This window comes from Grampus griseus, assembly GCF_964374135.1.
Source record: "Grampus griseus genome assembly, chromosome: 9".
Taxonomy (NCBI): domain Eukaryota; kingdom Metazoa; phylum Chordata; class Mammalia; order Artiodactyla; family Delphinidae; genus Grampus; species Grampus griseus.
The window spans coordinates 73583458-73609361 of NC_139003.1; the positions used below are offsets into that span (position 1 = coordinate 73583458).

The following is a 25904-nucleotide window of genomic DNA, read 5'->3' on the forward strand; positions in this document are numbered from 1 at the left end:
AGCTGGTCCTCTTTGGAAGAACGCTGTGGTGTCTTAGACATTTGTAACATATAAACCTCAGTGATCAAGATTCATGTAACTTTCTTGGGAATTGTTTCCATGTTTATCTAAACATGAGAATTTATAGGAGGGGGATGCCTAGTTACCTCTTTCCATGCACCAGAATCATTAGAGGTCAACTCTTGTCTGGCCAAGGTGTTCTGTTAATGAATATGTTATCCACATGGGAAACTTTTGGGTTTATAAAATATACAATAAAATCCTAGAATCCTGTACTACATCGTGGCTCCACCATTTATAACTGTGTGATCTTGGGCAAATTACCCTGTATTCTCATATATAAAATGAGAATAATAATAGTACCTTCCCCACAGAGTTATTGTGATGATTAAATTAGAAATATGTGTATGTATTTATACACACACATACTATATATATATATACATACACATGTACACATATATAATAATGCTTTTTAGATATGTTAGCTAGTAAGTGCTCAATAAATGTTAGTTCTTATTATCTGCTGATGCCATCAGAGAGGAACTAGATCAATGGCAATGGGGCTGGTGTTCTGCCCTCTGCACCGTCCTCTTGTTAAAATGGAAGGATGGCCTCTGACCGTCTGGAGCCTTGTCTCCATCTGTGCGTTGGGTCTCGTCCGCAGGATTTCCGTGACTTCCTTCTCTACTGTGTCTTCAAATTCTTCCACTGGCTCATTCCCATCAGCAATTAAACATCCCCATCTCTCACATTGCTTAAAAACAATACAACCACCAAAAAGTATTCCTTGATGTCACACCTCCTTCCATTTCCTACTCTGTCGCTGGAACTTATATTATAACCAAGCCTTTTTTTTTTTTTTTTTTTTTTTTTTGCGGTACGCGGGCCTCTCACTGTTGTGGCCTCTCCCATTGCAGAGCGCAGGCTCCGGACGCGCAGGCTCAGCGGCCATGGCTCACGGGCCCAGCAGCTCCGCAGCATGTGGGATCTTCCCGGACTGGGACACGAACCCGTGTCGCCTGCATCCGCAGGCGGACTCTCAACCACTGCGCCACCAGGGAAGCCCATAACCAAGCTTTTTGAACTAAATATCTATACTTACTCATTACATTTTTTCATCCTCATCTCTCTCCAAGAACCATTTCTAATCACTTGACTGAGTATATTTCTGTTTTTTTAACGTTAGAAATACTTCCTTTTCAAATGCCCTCTTCCCTTATATTCATCTTTATTTGAATTCCACTTTTCCACGTACTTCTTGGGTTATTCTTCAGTTTTCTTTCCTTGTTCCTCTTCCTCCTCCTGCCTCTTAACTGTTCCTTGTGGCTCTGACTTAGATCCCTTTTTCTTTCCACCACACCACATATCCCTGGCTAATCTCATCTGCCCTTATGGCTGCTCAGTTTCTGTTGTAATATGCTGGTGACTTTGACCTCCAGCTCAGACCTTTCTCTTGAAGTGGAGTCAGGGGCATATTGGACTTGTCCACTGGAAATTTGACAGGCACGTCCAGCGTAGAACATTCAAAATACATTTACTTTTCTCAAACCCGCTTCTTCAGTGCTTCCCAAGTTCATTAAAAAACACCGACACTCTTCACCAGTTGCTCAGACTAGAAGCCCATTTGACTCCTCTTTCACCTGATACCCGGCCAACCACCAAGTCTCTTCAGTTGCCCTAAATATATTTATTCTTACTGTTTCCTTCGCTACTTTGTTAATAACCTAGTCCCAGCTACTCTTCTCTTGCCATGAATGTAGCATCCTCTTCTCTGGTCTTTTTTCTCCAATCCTGTTTCCCTCCAATTAATCATACTAGAGGCAGAGAAATCTTTTAGAAACACACATCCGATTATCACCCCACCTCCCTAAACCCTTCACCAGTGTCTTCTTGCCCTTGAATTGAAGTTCAGACCCTCAGAAAGTTGGCCCAGCCCTGCGTGTTTGGGACCCTGCTTCCCTCTACAGCATCCTTACATACGTGGTCTGCCTCTCCGTTTCCCTCTCACCATCCCAGACTTCTTTCAGTTCCCTCCCAGGGCCACCTGCCATATCCTGAGCTGCTTCCTGTGGCTTAAACACTGCCTCCCTGGGTGGGAAACCCCTAAACTCTCTACAGCCTAAATCGTACTCACTCTTTAGTTCTCACCATAAATACTCTTTCCTGTAAAATGTCTTTCCAAGCTCTCGATTAAGCAAGGTCCTATTTCTGTGTGCTGTCATAGTACTTTTGTACTTGCCCTAGCAAAACAATTGTAATTATTTATCTGCATTCCTCATTGGCCTATAAGCTCTGGAAACAGTAACCACGTTAGTGTTGTGTGATTGAGGGGATGAGAGAACAAAATGTTGTTCAGGTGTGTATTATTGCTGTCATTCATTTCTTCCTTTGTTTATTCATACGAGTGTTTCCTGAGGACATGCTTTGTGCTGGCTGCTATGCTACATGTGGGAGTGTAGTGTTGAATAAGACAGATAAGGACCTTGCTCCTTGAGAGCTTACAGTCAAGCAGAGGAGACAAACAGTAAACAATGAAGTAAATAAGTGAATGATAAGATACTAGTAAGAACCATGAAGAAAATAAATTAGGAACATGTAGAATAACTGGGTAGGTGGAAATAGGATGGCCAAGGAAGGCTGATGTGAGGAGGTGAACTTAAACTAAGACTTGAATAATGAGAGGAGGCCAGCTCTACAAAGATCAGAGGGAAAATGCCTCCACACAGGTGAAACAGTCTCTGTGACCTTGAAGCAGCCATGATGGAGAAACAAAGAGAAGGCCAGGATGGTTGGAGTGATGTCAGGTGGGAAAAGAGTGATGGGAGGTCATGGAAGGCTTTGTGTTCATGGATAGGAGTTTGGACTGTAAGTGAAGGTAGGCTTCTTTCTGGTTCAAGATACACCGTACATATGCTCCAGCTAAACCAGGGTGTACCGGGAAAAGAGCCACTTGAGTTTCAGAGGTATGTTTTTGACCTGAGACAAACATCCTTGATCCAGTGGAAAATCATGTGACGTTTCTTTAATCAAGGGCAAGAATAAGTGCTGATTACATGATAAGGTATATATTTCTTAAAAGCTGCTGAGGAACATTTTATATATGTCACAGGCCATAAACTTGTATGCAGTTACAATATGAATGTATAGTAATTGCTGCCTGATGCCACTGTCCAAATGATAGATATTTTATAACTACTAGTTTTGTGTGTGTGGGGGTACAGAATTTTATTACTTAGAAAAGAGCATCATTGTTTAATCAAGTTTGATCTTGAGAGACAGTGTAAGATCCCCAACATATAATGCTGTCCAGATAATGTTGATGAGCTGTATTTTTAATCATCTGTCACTTGACAGAACTTCTGTAAAAAAGGAATCAATAATGGAGAAGTCACAGGGAAGCTCACACAAGACATTGCTTGTGAAAGCACTTGAAAAATGTTCTTAAGAGACATAAAATATTATTACTGTTGTTACAACCAACTCTTTCTAACCAAGTACTGGTACTGGTGTAAGATTTGTGACTCTTAAGACTGGATATCTTGACCGAGATAGAAAATATCCAATGCCAAAGTACCTTCTTTCTAACCCACATGCCTATAAATTTTGTTGAGAAACTTACATGTGCATATGCTATTACTGTTCATTCAGTCATCTACTCAGTACTCAAGCATGCATTGAGCACCTACTTTTCAGTTTTGTTTGTTTGTTTTTTGGCTGTGTTGGGTCTTTGTTGCTGCGCGTGGGCTTTCTCTAGTTGCAGTGAGTGGGTGCTACTGTTTGTTGTGGTGCGCAGGTTTCTCATTGCGGTGGCTCCTCTTGTTGCAGAGCAGGACTCTAGGCGCACGGGCTTGAGTAGTTGCAGCATGCGGGCCCTAGAGCACGCAGGCTTCAGTAGTTGCAGTGCACGGGCTCAGTAGTTGTGGCACACGGGCTTAGTTGCTCCGCGGCATGTGGGATCTTCCCGGATCAGGGCTCGAACCCGTGTCCCATGCATTGGCAGGTGGTTTCTTAACCACTTCACCACCAGGGAAGTCTCTGAGCACCTACTTTTCAACAGCTAGTGGCTTTGGGGACAAAGCACTCAGCTAGATGCAGACCTTGCCCTCATGGAACCGAAAATCATGATGAACACTGAACATGGCATACATGAAATAATAATCGCCTCTGCTTTTCTTCTCATGTAACTACATTTTATAGATAGATGTAGGATATTGAAAGTAGAATATACAACAACAGCTATAAGGCTGTTGTATATGCTGAATGTCTAAAGTATGTATTTTTTATTCCTTTGAACCACTTATTCATTGTGTTTGATTTTAAGTCTCTCTGGAATACTTTCTGCATAACTACCATTTGTCCATCTTGAAAGTGGTGGGTGGATTGATCTTGTGGAGGCTGGTACGGGAAATCTATGCGATGTGATCAGTAAGAACTCAGGCTCTGAAGTCAGAGTGTCTGGATTTGAATTCCCCCTGCCCTGTTTAGCAAGTGTGGTTAACATGCCTACGAGTCAATTTTCTCATCTGCAAAATGAGGATAATAGATTGTTGTGAAGATGACATGAGGTGATGCAGACAATAATCCTAGGTAGTGCCGGGCACGTTGTAGACTCTGATTTAATGTGAATTGTGCATGCGGTGGTTATGCCATCCTGCCTGCCTTCTCCATGCTTACTGTAACTATAGAATCTTCTCCAGTGCAGCTGCACAGCCGCCTCTGGGCAGTCTGCATTGTTTGGTGTTTTCTGGAATGTGGTACTAGTACTATAGGGAATATGTTTGTGACAGTAGGTACAAAGGTTTGAGAGCCTTTGATGATACGATATATTCGCTTGCAACCAGTTCTTTCAGGATCTAACAGTTTGTCATTGACTATCCTTTGCAGAACTAAACAGGAAAGGGGACAGTATAGTTTTACAATATGATACCCTGGAATAAGGCAGAATTTTGTTGTTTGTTGTTAATAAGCTTTGAGTAAGACAGGAATGTTTTATGTAAATAAGCATGCTAACAAAATGACCACCTAAGAGTATCCTTCAGAACTTTCTGGCCACAATTAACAGTAAGATATATTTTATATCAGATGAAGTTTACACACATACATATACACTCCAGTATGAAACTGAAATAAACTCTCACAAAACATTACATATTCTTACTACTGTAGTGCAGCATTTTTATTTCTTTCTATTCCATGTCATTCCATTCCATTGCATTCTTTTCCATTCTAGGAAAAGAGACCAGTAGTTTGAAAACTATTGATCTCAGAAATTGGTGGACAAGACAATTCTTGTTTAGACAAGAATAGGGGTATGAATAAGAATTAAGTGGGTTAGTCATCACCTGTACTGTTGAAATCTTTTCTCAGTTATCATCCTATATCCCATGCAAAAACACACGAACAAAACCCAAAACCAACCAAACAAAACAGCGCTTGGTATTTAGTTCTTCTTATACTTTGACAGACATGAACTCAGTTTGATCTTTTAAAATTTTGCAGTCATTTCTCTTCCAGCAAAGTTGCAGACCAGATCGTGGTTACCTGGAGAGTGAGTTCAGTGCAGCCAAGAAACTTTGCTTCTCCCTCTGGCTTTGTCATTACCTCCGGGTTGACCTGTCTTCTCTGAGTCTCAGCTCAGAAGGCGGGGGGGGGGGGGGGGGGGGGGGGCAGTAATAATATTTATTCTATTTAAATTAAGTAATTTAATTAAATTCCTCCCTCCTGCTCCTACCCCCAGGGTGGTTTGACAGCCAGCTGGGACGATGTATTTGAAATAGTTTTGTAAACTAAAGGGACTTTTACAAATATAAAGACTGTTGAGCTGTAAGATTCTGTATTTGTAACTATTACCTCCTTTAAAAAATATGCCTTCTAGATTTCTCAGTTGAATACACTGATTGCACTTCTGCTGGGAGAACTTCTACCTGGAGACAGGCAGAAGATCATGACAATTTGTACCATAGATGTCCATGCCAGAGATGTGGTGGCAAAACTTATTTCTCAGAAGGCAAGTTATTTGTAGAAATTTCATGTGTTTTTTGCTGTTTCCTAAAAATGGTATTTATTATCAAGAGTACTTCTAAGAAAGTCATTTTTTTTAAGGTTGTATATTTTAATTAGTCCTAAGAAGCTGCGTGCATTTACTTTGGGTATTTTTTATTTGGGTTAGCGAATATATTATCCTCATGAGAGTTATCCCAAGTGATATTCCAAAGGGTTTGGCCAAGTCAGGAGCCTCTAATTCAGATCATCCAAAAATTAAGTCAGGATGGAGGAACCACAGGAAGTCACGTGTTCATTTCCCTGTCTTCCGGCTTCTCTACACATAATTATCCATTGGCCTGTGATAACCACCACTGTGGCTTATCCAGCCAGGAGCAGTAAGATTGTGTACGACCTAAACCATCTCTGTGTGCTTTTGATTATTTTCCTTTTGAAGAAAGAGAAATGTTGGCCATCCCTTGTCTTTTCCATTCAAAGCTAAATTACTTTCTTTAAGGAAGTTATTTTCTAATCCTTTCAGTGTAACCTTCTTATCTCTTTAAAAAGTCCACGTGTCTCTTAGATACCGGCAGTGTTTAATGCGGAAGGAGAATCTCTCACCCTTTTTCCAAAATACAGTGCTACTTAAATACACTGTTCGCTTGTCTAGTGAACAAAATTGACATACCATGCCCATAACCTACTTCTTCCAAATCCCTTTTGTTTTTTGAGGGTGGCATTTCCTTTCACAATTTGAATGCATGCTTGTATTGTGAGATGTTTGCTGTTGTTTTTCTAGTTCCTTCTCAACTTATTAAGATCAAAGTGAATTTTAATTCTCTTCACAAAGTGCTAGCAAATGCTTCCTTATGTAAGCAAAAAGTTAAAAAAAAAACTTCTTGATCCAGGTTGAGGACCATCAGTGAAGAATGTTGCTTAATTGCTAATCTGAAACTGATCCTTGCAAAACACCATTACCATGTATTCTCATTTTGATGATGAGCCATTGATAACTACTCTTTGAATATGACCTTGCATATTTTATTATGTTTTATCAGTGGTGATTTGCTTGCAGCAGGATAAATTTTGATTTAAAATATGTTCTTTATTTTGTACTTAAAGAGGTAGAGACTGTCTAATTCCTGCTCATTTGGTATGCATAAATATGCAATGTCGAGACTTATGTAAATATCAGACAAATGAGTAGATAATAATTTTGGTAACTTCCAGTGATTCCTAAGAAACCCTTGGGTCAATTGGATTTTGAAAGAGACTGGAATTATTTTTTCAAACTGGGAAAATAATAGATAGAATTGAGTAAAATAAGAAGGAATAGCAACGAAAAAACCACTGTTGTTTGGTTTAATGAAAAATGACCTGGAAATCTCTACTAAAAGCAGAACAGTTTGAGAATGGACTTGGTTGAAAGGATAGTTTATTTATACCTCTAACATGCAGAAATAATGGATTATGTGCTATTTTAATACAGAGTGTATTTTTCCATCTGATTTCAGTAATAATGAATATAAAGTCACAAAAGTGATCAAATCACCTGGGGTGATTCATAAAAGGGGAAAAAGCATTGCTTCAACAAATTGATGTTGTTTTACAGTAATAGGCTTCTTAAAATGAAGACGTTTATTACACACGTATTTCTGATTAAGTATTCAACCATCTACATGCAATTACAATTTGCAGTAGCATATAAGAGACTTACCTTTTGTGAGATTTTTTAAGAGTAAAATGCGACTCAACCGAGTTGATTAGATTAATAGGTTACATTTGTGGCCTTAAAACTATCAGCGTCCCGTGTGTGATCATCATGTGATGTTTTTAGGTCGTCACTCCCCACGCTTTTGCTTGGCGCTCTCAACTTCGTCACCGGTGGGAGGACACCCAGAAACATTGCCTCGTTAATATTTGTGATGCCCAGTTGCAGTACTTCTATGAGTATTTAGGAAACAGCCCTCGACTAGTGATCACTCCTCTAACTGACAGGTAACAATGATAAGTTGGAGTTAGATGGGAAAAACCAAGCCAAAAGTTCCCCAGCATGGGTAAAGATGTCTGAGATTGAAAATAAAGGACTGTGAGAAAATGATGAACAAATTGCGAAACTGCATGAAAGCAGAATGTAAATGCACTAATTGAGTGACATAGCAAATGTTGGTGTTAGAGACACGTTAAAGAGAACCAGATTAGAAAAGCAGAATTACAGATGCTATGTGGTATCCACATCATGAAATCATGAGCAGTTAATATGGCTCAAGGCAGCATCTTTGATCTCGGAGTCCATTCTCTCTGGTTATTTATGGCTAACACCCTGTTATTAGAAGTGTAAAAACTTCCTCCCTTTATTAGAAGTGTAAAAATGGGAACTGCCTGTATTGAATTCATTTTTGAAGGATTACATACAGGGAAAGGAAGAAAAGAACAGAAATGATTCCATCAGATACAGTACTTCTGAAGCACTGTGCTGAGAACTGTCCCAGTGTCAAGCAGGTAGGGTTCCTGCTCTCTCAGAGCACACTTTCTAGGGGAGTATGGTGTGTGAGTGGCTGGGAATGAAGAGGAACAGTAAACAAATTAACAAAGTTGTGTTAGGTGGTAATATATGGTGTGACAAAAATAAAACAGGATGATAGGTTAGAAAGCATCTTGAAGGGAGAGCCTGCTATAGGTTGTATGAGAGGACATTTGAGCCAAGACCCAAATGATAACAAGGAGCCAGCTATGCACACATCCTGGGCCAGAAAGTTACAGGCAAAGACAAGTACAAAGTTTCTAAGATGGAAAGGAGCTTGGCAGGTTCAAGGGGTAGACACAGAGCCCAGTGTGGCTCAAGCCTGTCAAGGGAGCAAGAGATTCTTAAACGTTCGTTGCCACTTGACTCCACACGGTCAGAATGTTGTAGAGGTAAGGATATGTCACATTGACGTGAGATTCTTTGTTTGTATTCCAACCTCTGCTGAATTATTTGGTGAGAGAAAGCATATTTAGTCCTTGGTATTCATGAAAGAGAAATCACACCTCAAGATCATGTGCGTATTCCCAGTTATCCAGTTGCCACGATGCCGTATACTTTATCTGGGAATGGAAGGGCAGACGGTTGCAAGTCTGTCTGGCGAGCTGGGTAGTGGTGGCCCTGGGAGGCTGATGGATTTCCCTCACTAGCTTTGTGATCTTTCTTGCACACACTAATCTGCTCGTGATGTTGTCCTTGATAAATTGTATGGCTTCTGCAATTGTTTCTCTAATTCAGTTCCCTTTAACTCGTCTCTAACTAAAAGTCAGCGTTCACTATCTTAATTAGTTAATTTATGTACTGCTTTCAGGGTGAGAGATTAAACTTTGTAGCTTGACAAAATCGCTTGAAGAGTCAAAACTGCAAATGCCAGAGTCTGCTGTATACGTGCCCTTGCACATAGAGAAGGGGGTGGGGAGAGGCACAGCGTACAGGAGAAATGGGGAAGAGGCATTTTTTAAAATTACCGGTGTGTGAGGCCAATAGCTTATTAACTTTTTAATTTAAAGATCACTATGTGGTTTATTTGGAAGTTAAAAGGAAGATGAATGTTCCTTTTACAGAGCGAATAGGGCTGTATAAGATGTTCGCACTAGGTACATTTCTTTCCCATTTCATTCTTTGGATTGTTTACTAATTGTTTACATTAACACAATGCTGCCTTTCAAACACTTTAACTACGTCTTGTTTGATGCCAGCCTTCCCCTTGTGTGGTAGACTAGACAGAGAACATTTCCTTCTCCCCTATGTGGGAAGGTTCAGAGAACCAAGTCAACCAAGCTTGTAATTGAGAGACTTGGGCTGGAACACAGGTGGATTGGTTTGGGGGTGCTAAGCTGCTGTTCCAGAGAGACCCAGAATATAAGTCCTTCGATAACATGGCAGCTGGGGTCTCAGTTGTGTGACATTCCCGAGGAGGATGGTCCAGCTGTATAGGCTTCTGGGTGGCCGACATGCTGCACGTGGTTTGCACATTTGTTTCAGCCAGTGGGAAAGGGGAAAACGTCTCAAAGGAGGCATCCCAGGGTTAGCACACTAGTTTCAGTACATAGCACGTTGGCTGGAGCTTGGTCATTTGACTGCTTCTGGCTGGAAGGCAGGGAGGAAACGTGGTCTGCAGCATATAGGTGGTCCTATGTCAGACAAAACTTGGAACCACAAGAAAAGATTAATAGGGGATAGTCTGCACCATAAAAAGTGCTATAATTCCTAGTCCAGGGGTCTTTCAGTTCCATATTCATTGTAAGATGCTCTGAAACGTGATGGCTGTAAAATACAGAAACACTCTCCATTTCCATAAGTAACTGTTTCTATCTGCATAGTACTTCGAATTTTTTAAGGCATTTACCTTTGGCCTTCTTAGCAGTCCATTGCCGTCACCACTTGGGCACCGTGTTGGGTTGGCTTTCTTAATAAAGTCCTACAATAAACCTCATTTCATGGAGGAGAAAACTGAGGCATGTTGATGTCAGAAATATAATTTAAGATTATCTGATGAGTGGCAGAGTAGACACTAGTCCTGGGTCTTCCATGTGTGTGTCTTCCCACTAGATCCACTGTCCGTACTAAGACAAAAATAATTCATGAGTCTGCAGAAACCTCATGTTAGGTCCTCACCGTTTATTAGTTTTCCTTCTTTTACAAGTATTAAATTCTGTCTTTGCATAATTTTCCTCAGTCTAAGAACCTCTGAATCTTTCCTGCAAAAATAAGTATTATCATAATCTAACCACACGTAGCGACACGTTCAAAATGAATTCCTGAATACATTTTAACATAATAAATTGTTATCTTTGTTATATTTGCTTTTTACAGTGAAATAGGTATATATTATTTGCATACTCTGTATGTTTACATATCTCATCTCAATGTATTTATTAAATAACAGTTTAATGCAGTTAGTGTTTCATTCATTCATCATCCAAGATACCTATTTTTCTTTTATAAACAGTAGTTTGAGATGTCTGCCATATTAATAATGTTTACCTAGAAATATCAGAAATTCAAGGGCATTGCAAATTAAGTGTCATTTGTATTCAAATATGCAGCTCTTAGGAAATGAGACAAATAAAGCAGTACATTCTTCTTGTTACTTTTAAACAGCCAAACTAAAATTAAATTTGATATTATCCTGACTCTTAACCATGAACGAATCAGAGATGTGTCAGTATTTTGTGTTACAACCAGATTCTTAGACCATGACTTCTTAAACTTTAAAAAATATTGGATTGTCCCTTACATCTTCTAGGAATCTCATAGAAGATCGTAATATTTGTGTTTTCTTTTGCTTAAAGGTGTTACATTACTTTAACTCAGTCACTTCATCTCACCATGAGTGGGGCTCCCGCTGGCCCGGCTGGTACAGGGAAAACAGAAACCACCAAAGATCTTGGCCGTGCCCTGGGCATGGTGGTTTATGTATTCAACTGTTCTGAGCAAATGGACTACAAAGTAAGTTAGTTATAAAATGATACATCCTAACAATATTATTCCTGACCTGGAATGTGTCAAACTAATAGCTAAAAACCCTTTTCTGTTACATTCTTAATGCCTCACTCCATCATTAAGTCCATAGGAAATATCTATAAGGGATTGGTGCAGACAGGAGCTTGGGGCTGCTTTGACGAGTTCAATCGAATTTCTGTGGAAGTTCTCTCCGTGGTGGCAGTACAAGTGAAGATGATACACGATGCCATCAGAAACAGGAAGAAGAGGTGAGCGGCGTGTAGCTTCTTCCTGTTCTTACAAGTAGAAGGAGAACCTTAGAGCAATGCAGGAGACCTCATCTTCACAGTCTCCAGCTGCCTCTTCCTGTCCCAGGAGATGGATAAAATGAGAGAGACTGGTTAATTGTGAAGAATTATTTTGAATAACCTCCTGTGTTTTAGCCGCGTTTTTTAAGTGTTCATTACAACAAAGGTGTATCGCATACTTTAATCGGTGGAAGAATAAGCACCCTCTACAACACGAAATCCAGTTATCAGTTCTCAGTCCTGATCTTACTTGACCTTCAGCAGCACTTGACACAGTCACTCCCTCCCTTCTGCGTGACACGCTTTCTTCACATCGGTTCCAGGACTCTACATCCTCCCGGTTTTCTCCCACCCTCAGGGCTGCTCCTTTGCCGATTTCTTCTCATCTATGAAATGGGGAGAAGTACAGTACCCACCTTATGGATTACAGTGAGAAGTAAATGCAGAACGCTTGGGCAAGTGCCTGACACATAGCACCATGTCAGTGTTAGCTATTATTTTTTATTGTTATTTCCTGACCTATTAATGTTGAATGTCACAGGCCTCAATCTTCAGGTGTCTTCTTTTCTCTATCTCTACTTGTTCCCTTGGTCATTTCATTTAGTCACGTGTTCAATACCATATTGATGGTGCTGGCTACCAGCTGCCCAGACCTCCTTTCTGTGATATCTAGACTTACATATACAATGTCAGCAGTTGTCTTGGGGCATCTGAAGACTCCATTTGATGTCTCATTGGCCTCTCATATTTAATATAGCCAAAGTCGAAATCCTGGCCTTTCCACTAACGCTTGCTTTGTTAGTTGCCCTGTCCCAGTAGAATACACCCCCACATTCTTCCAGTTATTCAGGCCAAAACATTTCCAGATGGAGCTAGAACCTAATCGCTTCCCTACTTGGTGCCGCACTCTGAAAGACAAAACATGGTGCTTAGGGTTTGATGGCTTCATTTGAGAAATCAGTATTATAATACCCAGTTGTGGTTTTCTTTGTATCATTTTTGTATACAGTGAAATCTCATGTATCTGGCCTACCCATTGACTCCCATTTCTTAGGGTATTTTGCTCAGTTAGCTGTCTTATCCATAAGAACATGTCAGTCTCCCATCAGGGGAAGATCATCCAGCCCTTTCAAACTGTGAACCTATTACAGGAGCTTGCAGTTATTGTAGATACATCTGGGTATTTCTGCCTTCTAGAAAAATTCTCAGTCCTTCCACCACATGGCTCTGGGAGACCAGTTTCCTGTGACCAGATGTCTGCTGCCTTAACTACCCCTGATCTAATGTCATGTTACAGAAGTTAGATTCTTCGCCTTTGATCCCCAGACATACTTGATTTAGCTTTTAGTCAAAATCTTCTTATTTGATGTAACCCAGGTGCCTTTGAGGCCATCCTTTCTTACGGAGATTGAGATAACTGATCAATGCAAGGATTTCTGAAAATTTCCAACCATGCTTCTCAACAGTCTCCATGTCTGCACGTATGTGAGTTGTACCTGTTCATCATCATGCTAGCCCATGTGCAAACTGCTAGGCTCCTTCATGAGTTCATGAGTTTTATTACATTCTCTTTCCACTCAAGAATTTAAAAGATGGGACGGTGCCTCACCCACAAAGCTTTCCAGCATCTTGCTGGCTCTGCCCCCTTGAGGTCCATGCCTCTGGCTTATGGCTGTCCCTGCTCTGTTTAGTGGAAGAGTGCTCAGCTACCCTGCTGCCCTAGCCACCTGCCAGGCCTGTTTGCCTTCCCCAGCCTGATACTCTGAGAATGAAGATTTCTCCATTCTTACCTTGACTAAACACAATCCACCTTCTCTTCATTGTCAAGCATCTAAGAAACTCTTAGTCCTAAAAGCTGTGGCTGTCTCTTTTCCCTCCCTAGTCCGTGTTGGAGGCCCAGCTCCTTAACCGCTTTAGCCCTCCCCTTTCTCAACAGGAGAACGCCTTCTGTTTGTCTCATTTCCCTCCATTTGGAAGTTTCCTTCCACATGTCCTTCAGTTTGGCTCCTACTGCCCTTTACCGTTCCATTGCCCTGGCCATCAACAGGCTAATGGCCCTTTCAAAGCTTTCTGAAAATCCTTCACTGCTTCTCCAATACCTTCAAGTCATGACAATAGGCATAGTCATAGCTAACATCTGTTGAGTATTTACCAGGCCCTAGGCACTGTACTCTTAGCCATTTATATACATAATCTCTTTTAATCCTCATGTAATCCAATAAGGTAGGTAATATCATTATCCTCCATGCTTTTTCTTTTTTATTAGATGAGGGAATGGAATATGCATAAAGTGATATAGCTGGTCTCTGAATGCTCCCAGTCTGGCCCCAGAGCTAGCTGTCACAAGCACCACACTAATCTACCTCTCAGTGGTGGTCAGTAGATATTTGTTGACTAAATGGGAGGGAAGGAGAGATGGAGGGTGAGCAAATGGACAATATAACAACAGAACAAGGAGTCCCTTTTTTCTCTTAGCATGGACATTCTGCATCTGTACGGTATCCCATTCAAGAAACTGCAGCCCATGTTGAAGGCAAAAATGGCATCACCTTTCATTAACTGTTAAAGTAGTCAAATCCTCATTTTTATATTCTAGCATACTGCAGCCATGCTAAAACACAAAGGAATACTTGCCATACTTGTAATTCCTTTGGGGGAAGGGAATGTATTTTTAATAAACACTCTTCAAAATATGTATGCTTATGAATTTTAAAGAAAATTACACAGCATAAACAGCTTCCTAATAATAATTTGCATTTTGCATTGGTTTGCATTTGTCAATGTGCATTCATATTCAGTGAACACATTTAATTCCATCAGCATTCTTTTTCTGGTAGATTTGTATTTCTTGGGGAAGCTATCACACTGAAGCCATCAGTTGGAATATTTATTACTATGAACCCAGGATATGCTGGTCGAACCGAATTACCGGAAAATCTCAAAGCTCTTTTCAGGCAAGTGTTATGCTTTGTGGGTTAGCATCTGGAGCACTCATGTCACCTAACGTTGCTGGTTTGCACTGTTAAATGATTTGTTTTTACTTGGGAATTTCTGTGGAAAACCCTTTATTATATCTTTGGGATCCCTTTATAGAGAGAACTTTCACCATGATAAATTAATTCTTTTGAAATATGAAACCAGGACTGAAAATCATTCCTTAAAAGTTACATAGTACATTTGAACATTTAATACTAGCTCTTTTGTCATGATATTTTTATTATAAATATAATCTTCACAAACTACAGAATATTTGGAAAATACGGAAACGAATAAAGTTACCACTTTACCACCCAGAAGTAATGATCGTTGTATTTTTATCTAGTCTCTTATAATTCCTGTTTTATGAGCTTAAGATATTAGGTTAGATTTTCATTAATTCTCATTTAATATGTTGACATAAGTAGTTTGTCATATTGTTGAAAATTCTCTGGAAATACCATTTTTTGTAGCTCCAAAATGGTCTCTCCCAGGGCTCCTCCATAATTTTCTTAACCATCCCCTGTTGTCTGACGTGGAGGGCTTGTGTTTTTCTTTTCAGTTTTTTATGATCATAAAGTAGCCAGCCGTACACATCCCTCCACATGAAGTGTTATCCTTATTTCAGGTTATTACCCAGAATAGATTCCTACATGTAGAATTACTTGGTGACTGATTAAAATCTTGATCGATGATCTGCTTTCCAAATGTACTCTGACGGTTTATATGCTTATTAGCAGTCTGTCAGAGAACTTGTGCTGTTGTATACAAACCTGTTCTGATTTAAATCAACTTTGTTCAGGTGTAATTTCATGTAATAAAATGCACCCACTTAAGTATCCAGTTGGTGAAAACACTACCACAATCAAGATATGGAATGTTTCTGACACCCCCAGACATTCTCTTGTGCCTCTTTGAAGTTAAGCCCTCACATCACTGATGTCCTTTCTGTGACTCGAGGTTAAATTTGCCTCTTCTAGAGTTCCTGTAAACGAACCCCTACCATATGTTCCTGTTTGTGTTGTCTGCTTCCCTTGGACATTGTGGTTTGGGGATTCATCTGAGTTATCCAGCATATCGCTAGTTCCTTCCTTTTTGTTGCTGATGAGCATTCTATTGGAGAGACATACTACAATTTATTTATCCATTCACTAGTTGATGGACATTGTTTCCAGTTTGGGGCTGTTATGAATAAAGCTGCTATGAACATTGATGTACAGTCTTTGTGTGAATATATGTTTTCTTTGGGGTAGATATCTATGAATGGAATTGCTAAGTCACATGGCAGGTGTACGTTTGACTTTATTAGAATCTGCCAATATGGTTTCCAAGATGGCTGTACCCTTTTACACCCTTACCACTAATGTATGAAAATTTCTGCTGCTCTACATTCTTGTCAAAACTTGGTATCGTCAGTCTTTTTAGTTTTAGCAAATCTGATAGATAGGTAGTGGTATGTCATTGTGGGTTTAGCTTGCATTTCCACGATGGTAAATAATGTTGAAAATCTTTACATTTAACTTACTGACCATTCCCATACCCTCTTTTGTGAAGTGTTGTATTCTGCATACAGTTTCTTTTTTTTTTTTTTTTTTTTTTTTGTGCAATATGTGGACCTCTCACTGTTGTGGCCTCTCTCGTTGCGGAGCACAGGCTCCGGACGCACAGGCTCAGTGGCCATGGCTCACGGGCCCAGCCGCTCCACGGCATGTGGGATCTTCGCAGACCGGGGCACAAACCCGTGTCCCCTGCATCGGCAGGTGGACTCTCAACCACTGCACCACCAGGGAAGCCCTCTGCATACAGTTTCTTTGTTAAATACACATATTGCAAATATTTTTCTCTAAATTTGTGGCTTGCCTTTTCGTTTTCTTAATGGTGCCCATCAAAGATAAAAGTTTTAAATTCAATAAAATATTATTTATCAATTTGTTTCATGGTTTTTAAAAATATCCTGTTTAAGAACGCTTGACTTGCCCCAGGTTGCAAAATTTTTCAACTATGTTTCTTTTAGAAGTTTTTTTTTTAATAGGTTTTATGTGGACCCCCCCCCTTCTTTTTGTTAATGTGCTAAACTGTACTCATTGATTATTCAAATGCTAAACAATTCTTCAACGTTGTATTCCTGGGATAAACTCCACTTGGTCAGGAGATATTATTTTATATGTATTGTTGGATTCAATATGGTACTATTTTGTTGAGGATTTTAAAATTGATGTCATGAGGGACATTGCTCTGTAGTGTGCTTTCTTGTCATATCTTCATCTGGTTTTGGCATCAGGGTAATGCTGACCCCATGAATGACTTGACATACGTTCCCTTCTCTGTTTTCTTCAGAGTTTGTGTAGGATTGGTATTATTTACCCCCTAAATATTTGATAAAATTAATCATGAAGCCATTCACCCATTTGGGCTTAGATTTTTCTTTGTGGGAATCGTTTTAGTGATCAATTAAATTAATAGATACAGAGATTTTCCAGATTTTTTTCTTCAGTTAGTTGTGATGATTTGCATCATTTAAGGAATTTCTCTATGTTATCTAAATTGTTGAATTTATTGGAATTAATTTGTTCATAATATTCTCTTATTATCTCTGGTGATCTCCTGAGATCCATGTCTGGTAAGGGTAATTTGTGTCTTCTCTCCCTTTGTTTCCTTGATGAGCTAGAGGCTTATCAGTTTTACTTTTTAAGAGTTCTTTCGTGTTTAAAATATGTGTCTTTGTTCACGGTCTACCTTCAAAATAATATGCTACTTCACATATAATGTAAGAACCTCTGTAGTTTTTAGTGTGATGTCTTTAAATTCTTTTAAGCTTAAAATTTGCTTGTCTATCCATCTAGATGTTTAAGCATATTTCATTTGTATTCTCTTTTAATTTTTATATTATGACTTTTCAAATGTACTTCATCTGTTAAGGGCTTATTTTGGTAAGTAGCATGAAATGAGTATTTAAACAGAATTCTTTTCCGTTATAGTCAATTATTCTAGCAACTTTTAGTGAACATCTTCCTTTCCTCATAAAATAGCTTTCTCTCTAGCATAGCAATTTTATAATGTTCATTTTCCTTGAAAAAAACATTCTAGAGAATAACTATCCTAGAAATAAATGTAATGATTATAGAATATTTTCATTTGAAAATTGTACATCTCTGCAGTACTTTTACATTTGTATACGGTTCATCTTGCATCAATACATGTTTTCATTTGGGTCTTAAAATTGGGAATTATTTTGTGAAGTTTTCATAAATTTGGTTTAAGTAAGTGCAGACTCATTTGTGTATGGGGGTCAGGACTGGTGTCAGCAAAGTTTGAAGGACAACTGGTGATGAAAGTAATGTTCATGAGCGGAAGCAGCATGCCTGAGCCTTGAGAGTATCATGACCCCCACCATGTGGCCTCAGCTGTGTGCTTGTACTGCTCAGAACCTTAGTCTGCACCTCAGTACAGTACAGATAAGAAGAGTAGCCACATCAAAGAGTTGAGAGAACTGAGTGAGAGTGCCTGAAAAGCTTTTAGCATCCCTTATGGTATGAAGAATACTCATTGAATATCAGTTGTCAGTGTTAGTGGAAGTACCAGTGAAGTAAATATGCTAGCCTCTTCCCTCCCCTATTTACATAAAAAACTGTGGGAAAAAATGTGAGGCTACTTTAGGTAGAAGCAGTGAATAACATAGATCCAGAGACTCAGGAATGTTTAGGATAAAATTAGATAGGCTTGCAGTAGACTGTAATAATATTTATAAAAAATAGATGGGTAAATATTACTGGAAAAGTCTAAAATGACAGACTTATTTACTCTGGCTCCTTCTTTGCACTGGACTTCAGTTGAGTGGAAGTTTTTCAAATGTTGCTTTTTTTTTTTTTTTTGCGGTACGCGGGCCTCTCACTGTTTGTGGCCTCTCGCCTTGCGGAGCACAGGCTCCGGATGCGCAGGCCCAGCGGCCATGGCTCATGGGCCCAGCCGCTCCGCGGCATGTGCGATCTTCCCGGACCGGGGCATGAACCCGTGTCCCTTGCATTGGCAGGCGGACTCTCAACTGCGCCACCAGGGAAGCCCTCAAATGTTGCTTTTAATGGTAATTGTCCTGCAAAAACTTTTTGGAAGTCTCCCTCCAAAAGGAAGAGAATTTGAAAGTTATGTTTTGATAAATTTTCAGCTTAAAAGTCTAACCAAGCTGGCCACAGGCAGTGTTGGAGATGGCTGGTATGCGCTTGAAAGCGCTGATGGTTAACTTTTTGTTGCTGTTGTTGTTTAATTTTTTTAATTTATTAATTTATTTATTTATGGCTGTGTTGGGTCTTCATTGCTGCACGTGGGCTTTCTCTAGTTGTGACGAGTGGGAGCTACTCTTCACTGCGGTATGTGGGCTTCTCATTGCAGTGGCTTCTCTCGTTGTGGAGCATGGACTCTAGGAGTGCAGGCTTCAGTAGTTGTGGCACTCAGGCTCTGTAGCTCTGGCAATGGGCTTAGTTGCTCCACAGCATGTGGGATCTTCCCGGACCAGGGCTCGAACCCGTGTCCCCTGCATTGGCAGGCGGATTCTTAACCACTGCGCCACCAGGGAAGCCCAGGAGCTAATGGTTAACTTTTCATGAATTTTGTGAGGTGGCTGTAAAGCACAGGTACTAATAAAAAAACAAATTATATAAACTTTTGATTAACATCTATTAAAGACAAAGGTGATAAGCATTCAAACTCATGATTTCCTAATTAGTTTATCAATACTTGCGCTCTTAGGGTACTTGTGTCTATTGTGTCTGTATGGTGGTGTACAACCTCACATCTCGTGCCAGCTGCAAGTTTAGTGATACCGTGTTGGTAGATTGAAATCAGCCACGGTGGAGGTATTGATTCCATGGAAGTCAGCAAACATTATTTTTTGGAGAGCCAGTTGTTGTTAACTGTTCACCAGCACAGCACTGGCCACAAATAAAGGCTGGTCTCTAAGCACAAAACATCACTCATCTTTGTGCAGTGATAACTTAAAATGGAAGTTTACCGATTGTACCCACAGATTTCCCTTCAGCTCCTACACCCGTGCTTATGCCATTTGCATATTTTCCACCTTTTTCTATGTGTCTAGTAACTCCTGGGCATTTTTTAGTTGAAGTGAAGGGTCTTGTTAGCTATGATTGACAGAGGAATTGTGACCTGCTTGGGAATGGTTAGAATGTTGGTAGACATTAATCACTGGGTTTCAGCCATTTGTACTTATTACCTTATTGCATTTTAAAACAAAATTTCATATTTACTTTGTAGACCCTGTGCCATGGTGGCCCCTGACATCGAGCTAATCTGTGAAATCCTGTTAGTTGCTGAAGGTTTTGTGGATGCACGCTCACTAGCCCGCAAGTTTATTACATTGTACACGCTCTGCAAGGAGCTCCTGTCCAAGCAGGTGAGGGGTATTATGTTACTTTTTCTGGGTTTTTACACCCCATTAGAACAGCTTCTGAAGTATGGACACTGGGTAATTTATCACTCAAATTATAGTTAGACATTTAGGAGTAGTTTTATATTTTCCCCAAAATTTTGAAAATCTGAATTTTACAATTCTTCATTTTTTTTGAAATTAAAATAAGACTAATAAGAAACTGTATAAAAAAATAAAATTCAAAAACAAAGAACAAAAAAAAATCATATACTCCTTGTGCTAAAAAGGATATGGCTTTAGTCCCTAAGTGCCTCAATTTCCTCATCTTCAACTTGGAGCCAGTAATGGAGAGCACATATAAAGGTTGTTAAAAAAAAAAAAACTTGAGACATTTTAAGTTGAAGGCTTTATTTGTACTTAGTATAGCTTTTATCAGTGGGCTATGTGATTTTCTTTAAATGTTATCAGTGCTGTAATTAGATATGAATTTTATGATGCCTCCCTTTCCTGGTGGGAATATTATTTTCCAGGGAAAGATGGCGGGAGTGTTCATAAGAGCCAGGGAAAGCTGATTTTCTGAAAAACCCTTGAGAAATGCTAAATGAAAGATTTTCTCATTTTGTTGGTAATTCTTTATTTGAAGGTAGACTTGGCTTTTTTGTTTGTGTTTATTTTTGCTCTACAATTCCTTTGTTTCTGAAATGGGCCAAATTAATAAATGCATTACTCTCCAGTTACTACCTTCTTGCTGTCTCATTGAAGCTGCTGGTGGGCCACAAAAATGCCATCTATATCAGCATCACTGTTTTTAAATTTAGCTTTTTGGTCACCTTTGACTTCATTCTTTTGGTGACCTCTTGTTAATTCCTGGTGACATTATTTTGCAGTTGTTCCAGGATGAAGGATGAAAGTATTAAAATATCACAGCTAGAACCACTCAGTTACCTGTACTGCCAGATGTACTCATTTTAAATTACCCTTTGTTGGGGTGAAATTTGGAATCTGAGAGGCAAATTCATATTGTCATTTTAACAACTGTGAATTTATATTCTGGGGTAAAACATATCGAATTTGATAATGTGGAAAAATGCTTGTGACAATGTTATATGCAAAAAACAGCACAGCAAACTGTCGATGTGCTCTACAATTTGCGTGTGTTTTATTCAGTACATTTTATATTACACTGTGTGTTTTATATACATATGAAGCGACTGGAAAATACATTGTGATTTTTAACATTTGTTTCTGGGTACTAAGATTGTGAGTATTTAAAATTTTTTTCCTATTCTTGTTTGTGATATCATTTTATTTTTTTTCAATGAGCCCCTTTTAATTTTATAATGGGAAAACGTCAGAAGAAAAAAGTGTTACTGGACCCAGGATACATGGAGTTGCAACCATACCCCATTCCCAGTACTAATACTTAAACACATTTAGTAAGCATTTACTGTATTCAAGTAATATAGTTATTGCTCACAACGATGAACGGGGTAAACACAGAACAAATGAAGCAGACACTTAGATTTCTGACTTCAAAGAACCTATGTAGGAGATTTAGTTTACATGCAATAAAAATTAGAAGGAAATGGAGGATGAAAAAATTATCATAGTTTGAAGGGGGAAAGGAACCAACATTTACTGAACAGGCACCATGTGTTAGCTTTTTATCTTGACAAAACTACTATGAATTTGGTCTTATTTGTTCCATTTTACAGGTGAGGAAACTGAGTAAATAACCTATCCAAAGTTCCCAACTAATAAATGGTAGGAGCAAGATTTAAATCCAGTCCTTTCTAACCCTTTCTAGGACATCTGTAACCACTTACAGGAGGGAGAGGGTGCGAGGGGTAGAGTAGTTGAGGAAAGGGCTCTCCAACTCAACAGAAGTGTCAGAGATGAGATGAGGGGAAAGAAATTTGTCCCGGACAGAAAAGCTGAGTTAGGAACACAGTCCAGTGATAGTTTTCTAAGCTGTAGGAATGGATTTGAGAAGAATCAGTGGACATTTTTGACCAAAGGAATAACCTGATGAAAATGGTGAAGATTATGTTAGCAGTTGTTTGCGCTGTTTAAATGTTTAGGAGTGTCACCAAGTCGTCTTTTTTTTTTTTTATTGAAGTATAGTTGATTAACAATGCTGTGTTAGTTTCTGGTGTACAGAAAAGTGATTGTTATATACACACACATACATATATAATATTTTTCTTTTTTTTTTCTTTTTTTTTTTTTTTGCGGTACGCGGGCCTCTCACTGTTGTGGCCTCTCCCGTTGCGGAGCACAGGCTCCGGATGCACAGGCTCAGCGGCCATGGCTCACAGGCCCAGCCGCTCCGTGGCATGTGGGATCTTCCCGGACCAGGGCACGAACCCGTGTCCCCTGCATCGGCAGGCGGACTCTCAACCACTGTACCACCAGGGAAGCCCCATATATAATCTTTTTCATATTCTTTTCCCTTATTGGTTATTACAAGATATTGAATATAGTTCCCTGTGCTATACAGTAGGACCTTGTTGTTTATCTGTTTAATATATGGTAGTTTGTATTTGCTAATCCCAAACTCCAAATTTATCCCTCTCCACCTTCTTTTCCCCTTTGGTAACCATAAGTTTGTTTTCTATGTCTGTAAGTCTGTTTCTGTTTTGTAAATAAGTTTATTTGTGTCATATTTTAGATTGCACATATAAGTGATATCCTGTGATATTTGTCTTTCTCTTTCTGACTTCACTTAGAGTGATAATCTCTAGGTCCATTCATGGTGCTACAAATGGCATTATGCCATTCTTTTTATGGCTGAGTAGTATTCCATTGTATATATGTACCACATCTTCCTTATCCATTTGTCTGTCGATGGACATTTGGGTTGCTTCTGTGACTTGGCTATTGTAAATAGTGCTGCAATGAACATTGGGGTGTATGTGTCTTTTTGTACATCCTCTCCTTTAATAGTGTTACTGCGATGACTTAGCCCCTCCCCAATCTCCCTGGCCTCCTCTTTCCCCTCTCTTTCCCTCCTCTCAAGCCCTAGTCTTCTTTGTATATCAGTGGCTTTCAAATGATTTTTACCATGACCCACAGTAAAAAATACCTTTCTGTTGAGAGTCAGTATACACATACATGCATATACACATACATGCATACGCACACGCACCCAAGCACCACTGAAACAAAAATCTTCGCCAAACACTTCTTACCCTTATTTGCAGTGCACCCTGGTATTTTTCATTCCATTCTGTTCTATTTTAGTACCAACAAAAATGATGGTTAAGACCCACTAAATTGATTTTATTATCTATTAATGTACTGAAAAGCATATACATTTACATGTGTTGCTTCACTACTTACAAAGCATTAACTCATTTTACTTCAACAACCTTGTGAAGTGGGTGGATACTTTAATCTACCTTTTTAGAGATGATGGTAGTAAGGCTTGGAGAGGTTAAGTGACTTTCCCACACGCACAGGTGGGAGATATTGAGAGAAGGGTTGTTACTATGTGGATTGTGGACAGAAGACAAAGGAGAGAAGATGGGTTACATACCGTCAGTCAGCTAATAGAGTGTATCTTTCCTGAGCCTCCTGCCCTGTGCTGTGTGCTGTGCTAGGACCTAGAAGGCAAAAAATCAACATGGGGTCTATGCTCCAGGAGCTCGGAGCCTGTGAAGGAATCTCGTGTAGGGGTAATGTGGAAGTCTCGAAGAGGTATTGGTTTAATCACTGAACTTTTTTTTTTTTAATTGGGGTATAGTTGATTTATAATGTTGTGTTAGTTTCAAGTGTACAGCAAAGTGAACCTGTCATACATATACACATATCCTCTCTTTTTTGCATTCTTTCCCATATAGGCCATTACAAAGTACTGGGTAGAGTTCCTTGTGCTATACAGTAGGTTCTTATTAGTTATCTATTTTATATACAGTAGTGTGTATATATCAATCCCAATCTCCCAATTTATCCCTCCCCCGCTTACCCCGTGGTAACCATAAGTTTGTTTTCTACATCTGTGACTCTGTTTATGTTTTGTAGATAAGTTCATTTGTACCCTTTTTAGATTCCACACATAAGCAATATCATATGATATCATTACCAGGGGGTAAGGGGTGTGGGAGAGGGATCAACTGGGAGATTGGGATTGACATATACACACTACTATATATGAAATAGATGACTAATAAGGACCTACTGTATAGCACAGGCAACTCTACTCAATACTCTGTAATGATCTGTATGGGAAAAGAATCTAAAAAAGAGTGGATGTATGTATATGTATAAATGATTCACTTTGCTGTACACCTGAAACTAACACAACATTGTAAATCAACTATACTCCAATAAAAATTAAAAATAAAATTTAAAAAAAGAGTAATGAGGGAAATTAGAGATGCAGGGCTGGGAATGGGTGGAATAGCAGGGCTGCCGGTAGAAAACGAGGAGTGTGCTTGTGGTTGGAAGTGAAAACACTGGAGTAATTGAACCCCTGAGTTAGCAGGCTTACTGAGAGAACAGAGGGAGGAAGGTGGATGGAGCCTTGGGCAAATACTGCAACTAAACGCTATGGAAAGAAGAGATTTGCTGACAGAGGTGGAGAATCAGGCAAAAGAAGCAGGACGCTGAAGGGACACGGTTTTTACAATTTCAAGGAGGGGAAGAGAATATTGTTTTACATCATTAAGACACATATTTATCTGAACCCCTTTTTTTAGCTTTTGGCTTTTACTTCTGGAATGAGAATCTGATTCCCTCATAAAATCTTTGAAAAAATGTATCTGTGTTTTGATTTTAGGATCATTATGATTGGGGACTTCGTGCTATTAAATCTGTCTTGGTTGTAGCTGGCTCCCTGAAACGAGGAGATAAAAATAGACCTGAAGATCAGGTACTGCAATGCTAATAGGATTTTGTTAAGTGAAGAGCTTAATGGCTTTGTACAAATAAAAGTATATATATCTGGATGGTGGGTCATACATAGCATGACTTTTTAAAAAGCATCACATCTATTTTTAATACAGGATATTTTGAGGACTGGCATTTCTTATGTTATAAAAGACCACAAGTATTCTTGAGTAAAAGGATATGAATATATGAAAGAAAATGTGATTTTGTAAGTGCTTCTGAAATATCAGCCACAAAAAATATTTTGGCGATCATAAATAATTCAGTAATCAATGTTTGATTTTCTCTGAGGAACATTTAGAAAATCTGATTGAGTTGGGATATTAATCCTGAAAAAGTCCATGAAGACATAATCTAATGGAAGAAAGTATGTCCATTTCATGGGTTGTGAGATGAGTTTAAAGAAAACAACAGGGGGGATGCTCACCTAACACCAATGATATATTTAGTTGGTTATTTAGAGCTACTAGGGGAATGTTCCAGTATCCTTCGTGGGGAAAAACAATAACACCCACATCATGCATTTTTCTCTATTAAACAAGTAGTGAGAGTAATGCATATACAGCCTGTGTGAAGATGCAGTATGGCTTGAGATTTTGAAAAAGGTCTATTCCTGTGAGTTTCTTTACATGTTAAGGGATATTTATCATGTGATTTTTCTACTTCTCTTTTTCCACCTTTCTCCCTCTTCCTCTGAGTCACAATTCATGATTGGGTCAAGATTTCATACATTTACCTCTTTCTGTAAAAGTCATTCTGATGTTCAAGTTACTGCTTTTAAAATCTAAAGGCCTCTTTGGTTTTCAGCCAAAATAGAAGAAAAACCGAAACTAAAAATGGGTTGAGTTTATCATTCTGAGATTCTTAGAGTATTTTGGACAAAACGGTCTCATGG

At 39.1% G+C, this 25904-nt stretch overlaps 1 protein-coding gene across 1 annotated transcript in view; it reads left to right on the plus strand.

Annotated features, from left to right (window-relative positions):
* Positions 1 to 25904, plus strand: part of DNAH11 (dynein axonemal heavy chain 11) — a gene marked incomplete at both ends in the record, with an annotated part of 314762 nt that overhangs the window by 119509 nt on the left and 169349 nt on the right. The window contains 7 exons of the mRNA XM_082661925.1: positions 5879 to 6010; positions 7823 to 7983; positions 11305 to 11461; positions 11579 to 11724; positions 14601 to 14717; positions 20005 to 20143; positions 24900 to 24992. Coding sequence (XP_082518051.1) covers positions 5879 to 6010; positions 7823 to 7983; positions 11305 to 11461; positions 11579 to 11724; positions 14601 to 14717; positions 20005 to 20143; positions 24900 to 24992 — 945 coding nt within the window. The remainder of the gene's footprint in view (positions 1 to 5878; positions 6011 to 7822; positions 7984 to 11304; positions 11462 to 11578; positions 11725 to 14600; positions 14718 to 20004; positions 20144 to 24899; positions 24993 to 25904) is intronic.